The sequence below is a fragment of the Argentina silus genome (genome assembly GCF_951799395.1).
Source record: "Argentina silus genome assembly, chromosome: 8".
NCBI lineage: Eukaryota > Metazoa > Chordata > Actinopteri > Argentiniformes > Argentinidae > Argentina > Argentina silus.
The window spans coordinates 11,762,957-11,770,456 of NC_139662.1; the positions used below are offsets into that span (position 1 = coordinate 11,762,957).

At 46.8% G+C, this 7,500-nt stretch overlaps 1 protein-coding gene across 1 annotated transcript in view; it reads left to right on the forward strand.

Moving 5' to 3' along the window:
* Positions 1-7,500, forward strand: part of prdm16 (PR domain containing 16) — a gene marked incomplete at its 3' end in the record, with an annotated part of 173,756 nt that overhangs the window by 44,544 nt on the left and 121,712 nt on the right. Inside the window, exon 2 of the mRNA XM_083674872.1 lies at positions 5,609-6,033. Within this exon, the coding sequence (XP_083530998.1) occupies positions 5,609-6,033 (425 nt within the window). The remainder of the gene's footprint in view (positions 1-5,608; positions 6,034-7,500) is intronic.

Consider the following 7,500-nt stretch of genomic DNA (forward strand, 5'->3'; position numbering starts at 1 on the left):
GAGCCACTGACCAGAGGGGCAATATAGTGGCTGACAGCCGTGTAGACACACACACACACACACACACACACACACACACACACACACACACACACACACACACACACACACCTGCTCTCCACTGCAGGAGGATGGGCTTTCTTCCATTTGGCTGGAGGCTTCTAGAAGCTCTGTCTCGGTCCACACACACACACACACACACACACACACACACACACACACACACACACACACACACACACACACACACACACACACACACACACACAGTGCAGTGTTGCTCCGAGGGGCTGAGAAGAAATACATCAATATGCCAACCTCACCACATATCACCCAAATTGGTGACAATGTTACACTATAGATGCAGATATTAGAGTAAATATTATACCAATATCAACGATAGAAGAGTCCCCTACCCACACACACGCAAACACACGCACCCACACCCACACACACCCGCACCCACACACACACACACACACACACACAGTTCCCCCCTCAGTGCATCTGGACCTGCACCATGCATATGTGTTAGCTTTAGCTTTTCCGTGCAGACTCTTTACATTAGCTGCAGCTTCTGCAGAGCTGTGTGTGTGTGTGTGTGTGTGTGTGTGTGTGTGCGTGCGCGTGTAGCATATCTCTGAGCTTTCTTCCATGAGCCATGCTTTAACAGGCATGACTTAGTGGAAGTTTCTCTGTCTTTAACATGCACCAGGGCTAACCCAGGCTTTTTTGGGGGTTTTGGGGGGGTGGGGTGGGAGGGTTGGTGTGGCATGGGGGGGGGGGTGGGGGGGGGGGGGGAGGGGTGTAAATTTAGCCTTCAGGCCCCCGCTCGCACTCACCGCGCTCTGGAGAAGCAATATTGCTACTTTAAGTGTTACTTGGAAATGTTCCCTGTTGCTTTTACAAGGGGAAACAGTGTGTGTTTCTGGAGAGGCTAGCCTGTATTGTAGTTGACCGTCCCCTGTGCCTCCCCCCTCCGTCTTTCCCCCCCCATCCTTCCCCAGTCCTCCCCCAGCCTCCTTCATCTTCCCCTGTCCTCCCCAGCCTCCCCCATCCTCCCCCTCTCGCTCTGTTCCGTACGTCATCGCCGTCACATCGCCACGGAAAAGTGTACATAGTCTCATCTCCCACCCGTCTCTCTTTCATTCGCGCTCTTTTGATTTTTACAGCCACCCCCCCCCCCTCTCTCTCTCTCTTTTTTCCCCCACCCCTCCTCTCCCCTCCTCCGTATAAAACTGAGAGAGCGATTAGAGCTTTTGTTAAGACAGAATCATCAAAGGGCTGATTATGAAAGAGGACCAGGTAAGAGTTTCACTTTGTGGCCCTAACAGTACCAATAACTCTGCTAAGTGGGACCATATTGGCAGATTATTGGGGTCTCGAGTGCCAGATTAGGCCCTCGTTGGGTGTTTGAACACCACATTACCCCCCCCCCCCCCTCCCCTCCCCATCACCCCACCCCCGAAGGCTCCCACATTAAATGTTTTTTTGAAGTTTCTTGCGCAATGGGCCGCCCGCTCATTTTTCATATCTGTCATGGTCTCTCTCTCTCTCTCTCTCTGTCTCTCTCTCTCTGTCTCTCTCTCTCTCTCTCTGTCTCTCTTTCTCCCCTCAACTCACCAGAGGCTCTTTTTTCCCCATATTTGGACCGGAGGAATATTGCATATTTTTGCATTTTCCCTCGATACTCTCTTTTCATCAACAGGGTTTTACTTCGCCGATGAAATATCAACTTACTCCAAGACAAAGATATAGTATCCGTGTGCACTGGAGTGGGAGGCCTGGCCACCGACATACGAAACAGGCGTCCCATGTTCACTCTCTTTATTATGACTATTATTGTTATCATCATCATAACCATAGCTAGTCCGGTGTACATTTCTTCCTTTTTTTTTCTGATCTTACCCCCGAAAAAGAGGGTGAAGAGTGACCGATACATTTGGCCTCACACTGCAACAGAACGGCTGCAGAGTCAGAACGGAAGCAGAGAATGGCGGGAATTCAATCAAACTATGCGTGATTCGTATTACTCCTGCTCTGCGTTTGAGTGAGGCACATTGCAAGTTATGTGATAAGGTATTGTGCCTAAAAGGGATGAGATTTAACAAAACGTGTTTCGATTTTAATATTAAAAAAAAAATATATAGAAAAGCTATTTCCTCAGTGCAGGTTTGATTGAACTTCAGTGCACCATTCCTCATCCTGAAGGTATTTACTTTTTGCCCTGGCATGTTTGAGTACATGGGTGCATATCGTATGTGGACGTTGTATGCCCTATACTATGATATGGATGCATTCAGTGTGTATTAAAAACATTCATGTTCTGGATAGTGACAAAGAAGTGACAAGAGAGCTCATCGTTTGCTGAGCCGGTGTCTAAACCTTTGCACTAGTTTCCCTCCAAAACAGAAAGAGTAGCTTAACCATCTTCTAGAAGGTTTGGATGTGGGGGAGGGGGGGGGGGGGGGGGGGGAGACAGTTTACGGAGCGCATTTACAATTCATCAAATAAATCAGATGCCTCTCATGTCGCCGGGCCTCAGGGTCCAGGGCCGCACGGTAGTTTTCCAGTGGAATAACACGGGGCGAACAAGCAGCCCATTGTAGGCCCGGCCAGCACTGAGACCCCCAAGGTGCGAATTAATGATTGACCCCTGATGTAATCGGGATAAATAGTTCCCCGTGAAAAGAGAGAGAGAGAGAGAGAGAGGCTCGGAGAGAGAGAGAGAGAGAGAAAGAACAACACTGGAAGGGAGAATGGAAGGCTCTATCTGGACGGGGGTGTGTTTTAAGAAGTCCTCTGGGAGACAGTGCTAACATCTCTCTCATGTCTTCAGAGACGAAGGCCAAACACAGGAGTAAAAAGAGCCCGTCAGTTTTTAGCTCTCCCTCCTCCTTCTCCTCCTCCTCCTTCTTCTTCTCTTCCTGGCCCCCTTCATTATTTTCCTGCTTTCTTTTCTTTCTGTACTTTTTTGGGGTAGTGAGTTTCATGGTCGAACATGGCCAAGCCCTTGACTAGAATGTCACAGGGAAGGAAGGGAGCTAGAGAGGTTTGTCTGTGGTGATTAATTCTAACTTTCCCTTTTTTATTTTTTTCGGGCTACTTTTTATGAATAAGGGAACTATGAGCCGGGGATTTTAACTCCTGGCCACAAGTCCCCTTTAAATCACATTGTGTTTTCAGTCTTTGCTCTGCTTCAGCGGTTTCTGTCCTACACAAATGATGTTTTGTTCATTAAAATTAGGGTAGTCATTTTTTTTCAACTCCTTTTTTTCTCTCTCTCTCTCTCTCTCTCTCTCTCTCTCGTCTCTCAAGTGTAGTGATCTCTGCCGTTTGTGCTCGGAGGCTCTTAAAGTCTAACAGTATTTAATAGATTTTCCAACCCCTGTCTTTGGTTGTTCAAATTGTGCTCGATCGGTCGGGTGCCAGCGAGAGGAGAGAAAAAGTTTTAATGGCTCAAACACTTTTGATTCTTGAAAAACTGCACCAGATAGGCACTGGTTATAAAAGTTTAATTGATCTGTGAAAAGTGGAAGCTACTGCTGGTGCACATGTTCCCCGGCTTAATTGCCCGCCTGGTCTGAGCCGCTATGAAACTGCGATCATTAAAAAAAATGGGTAAAACGTTTCTTTTCCCTCAAAAAATCACTGGATGACGCAAAATCAGTCATAAAAGCCTTCGTTTTTTATTGCGGGGTTTTTATATGATAAGTTTCCCGGATCTCTCTTAGGACAGAGTTGCCAGTTGCTGAAAAGTCTGTCACATGCTTTCATAGTTCACAATTACATTTAAGAGTTACATGTCAGTTAATTCAGCAACTTAATATTCCATATTTTATTGGCTGAAGCCCCACAATAATTTTGGTGAAAAAAATGTATTCTAATGGCCATTTACCATGATTTTGCCGCTATTGACATGCTATTCATACTGTAAAAAAAGGAGTGTTCACTATGAACAGCTCTTAATCTAATCGTCAAACATGAACAAAGGAACTCCATCACCTCTAATCTGGATCACCGTTTACCTGCAGCCTATTATGGAATGCACAGAATGAATCCAAGACATAAGCCTAAGCGTCAAGCAAGCAAGATTTATTCCATTTAACACAGTTTTTGAACTTTGCTAACAACTAAATGGGCTCTGGATAGGTTCGCCAAATGTTCCTTAAGCCTAAAGTCCTAAAGCTTTGTTGTTGGCAGCAGAGTTGGCAGCGTGCTGGGGGGACGGTTGATTGGAAACACTCCTGCGGTAATTGCGGGCCTAGTTAGCCCCTGATTGCCGGGCCTGGTGTTTGGATAGCAGAACTGCAGTGGAGACACCAGAGCCTGTCCTGTCTCTGGACCCACAGCGCCTGTTGTCCAGGCAACCCTAAAAAAAGCAGATGTGATGTTGTCCTAAGAGCATGATGGATGGGCCTGTTGCCTCTGACTACTACCCTCGTGTCTTAGCAGATAGTTTGGGGTTTCTCTCTGCGGTTTACCTCACTTTTAGGCTATTTATGTGTTCGTAGCGTGATACCTCATCTGCAGAGATGTCTCGCTTTTGTCTGCAGCGGTCATATGTCTGAACATCTCACATCGATCATCTCATAACTGCACAGGGGTTTGTAGTTACCCCGGTCCATGTGTCTAGACCGGTTCACTCACAATCCTTGTCTTCGTCATTGTCATTGACTCGGTGGAATCCATGAGCACCACAATTAAGCTGTCAGGCCCAATGTGACAATAAACACAGGTGACTAATATAAACTGGCGAGTGACTGGCAAGGCCTGGGTCATTTCTGCCCATTATCTGTAAGATGACCCCTGGCAGGAAATGATGGTGGTTGTGACTGAATGGAACACACAGTCCCATCAGGGGCTCCTTTTGGGAAGTTTGTGGGAATAGTGTGGCGAGTATAGCAGAAAACTGTTGCTGTACGATTTTCTTTTTCTTTCTTTTTTTTCGTGTTTAAAGGTTCAAGTGAGTCAGCGAAGAGTAGCAGGACGCCTGAGGTCTGCAAGTATCTGATTGTAGAAGCGATTACTTTTTACTGATACAGTTTTAAAACAGTGTCCATGCACCAACATTGGGAGATTGGGAAAGTGTTATTTCTGTGTTGTTGGCATACATCTGACTGTGTGTACCATGGTCCTTTGAACAGCTGTACTCTCTTTATCTCCCTGTTTCTCGGTGCATGTTTTTTTTAAAGCTTCAGAATGTAGGTTTTGTGCTTTGCTGCCCTTTTAAAAATAAGCATGCCACTTTTGTAAGATATGAATATCCTTCTCAAGAACTAAAACATAACGATGTAAGGTACCTGAAGGCCAGTGCTCAACCTCGACACCATGATGGAATGTGATTTGAGACACCCGAACAACATAGTTCCATGTTCCATTTCTCCTACCGAGAAATTCTTGCTCATGGGCATCTAGAGCTTTCCTGAAGCTAGCTTTATTGGCAAAGAGTGAAGGAACAAAGCAAATCGTAACAATATCTGCATCAATGAAAATACATATCATTAATGGTGGTTTATCATCATAAGAAATGGTGTCAACTAACCAAAAAATTGGTACAAGCTGTGTATTGTATGGTAACATGTGTCTCCCCCTCCCTCTCTGGTAGATGACAGTGAGCCAGTGGACAGCATGTACGAGACAGAGACCACCCTCCCGGCGGGGGGCCACGAGAGCGCCGAGGACGAGACAGAGGACAGCATCATGTCCCCCATCCCTATGGGACACCCCCCCTCCCCATCCATGCACCCCAACAACCACCACCACCTCCACCACCCCTACCCACACCACCAGCACCCCCACTCCCACCACAGCGACGAGGACTTCACGCCCAAGGAGGGCTCGCCCTATGAGATGCCTGTCTACATTCCCGATGACATTCCCATCCCCAGCGACCTGGAGCTGCGCGAGTCCTCGGTCCCCGGGGCGGGCTTGGGGATATGGGCCAAGACGCAGATCGGCATGGGGGAACGCTTCGGACCTCACAGTGTACTGCAAAGCACCTCGGTCAAAGACAGCAGCTTCGGATGGGAGGTAGGGTCCTCCTTTTTATTTATTTTTGTTGTACTATTGACGATGACCGATTAGTTCTTTCTTTGAAAGAAGAGAACTTTATGCTGATGGTCTTCTTCTGTGATGTCTTCACTAACAATAACCTCACACCCAAACACACCCAGCCATTTGATGTCATTATTTGCAACTGGTCTTGTGTTTGATGTCGTTATTTCTGTCATTTTGATTATTATTTAGTCCAGTCATTATTTAGTCCAGTAAGTACAGTTGAGAGAAAATACTCCAAATGACTCGATACAAATAAATTGTCAATGCCTAAGGATCCTTGTCTATGACATGACCTTCACCTTGAAAGGGGTAAGTGAAACGCCGTCCCTCCTCTGAAGGCTCTTTAGCGTCATGCAAGCGTCCATCCCTCATACAGTAAAGATGCTCATTCCATTTGCATCTTATATATGACTGGACATCGTCCCCCCACCCCCCCACCCCCCGCCCCCCTCACCCAATCTCTGCGAATCCCATTGCCAGCCAATGTCAAAAAATCCAGCTGATTACTGGAGGTATCAGCTTTTCTCCGCGGCCTCCGTTCGACTGACTGCACCCATTTGGTCACGCCATCCGATATGGAAATGGAAGACGCGTGGCCCGGGCCTGCGGAGCGCCAGTATTGAACTATTAATTTTCATTTCAACATGACATTAGAGGATATTGAAGTTGCTTCAGTAAGCTCATTAAAGGAACTCCTGATTTCTCTCTCTACCGCATGCCTAATCAGAGCCGAAATGCACTGGTCTGCTTCTTGTTTCACAGCCTCCATTTTTTCTCCTTCTTTTTTTTTTGGTCAAGTTTGATGTCATATAGCATTACGCTCATACGTAATTATACATCAGAAATGAAGACGTCAAGTGAATCACGTCACGAAAGATTGGAGCGGGTGTTGGGGTCTGGAGGCAGGCACCTTGGACAGGGTGTACTAGTACTAGATTCCTGCCTCTTGAGACCACAGTACATTTCGAAGCAGTTTCAGAGTTTAGACGGAGGTTTGTGCCGCCCCACAATGGCCGTTCCGCTTTGAGCCGGGACCCTATGTGTTGTGTTTGTGTGTGTGTGTGTGTGTGTGTGTGTGTGTGTGTGTGAGACATTATCTCCAGCATTCTGCCCATACAGTCCGTATTTATGACTCTCTCTCACTAAATTATTATTATTTTATTTTTTTCTTCTTCTTCTCCTCTCGTCCAATTGTGAGACAAACATGTCGGCGATTAGAGCACAGGAGGCACACGCTACCTGGCACTGTGCCACGTAGAAAGTTTTCCTTTGTAAAGTTCATATTATGGCTAGACCTTAGGGGTGCGTGGGGCGCCCCTACACCCTCTGCTCTCTCTCTCTCTCTCTCTCTCTCTCTCTCTCTCTCTCTCTCTCTCTCAAGCAGTTTGGTAGGACTTTCCCACTAATGGGGGACTCATCAGCCCAGCCTAGTCTCCAAGC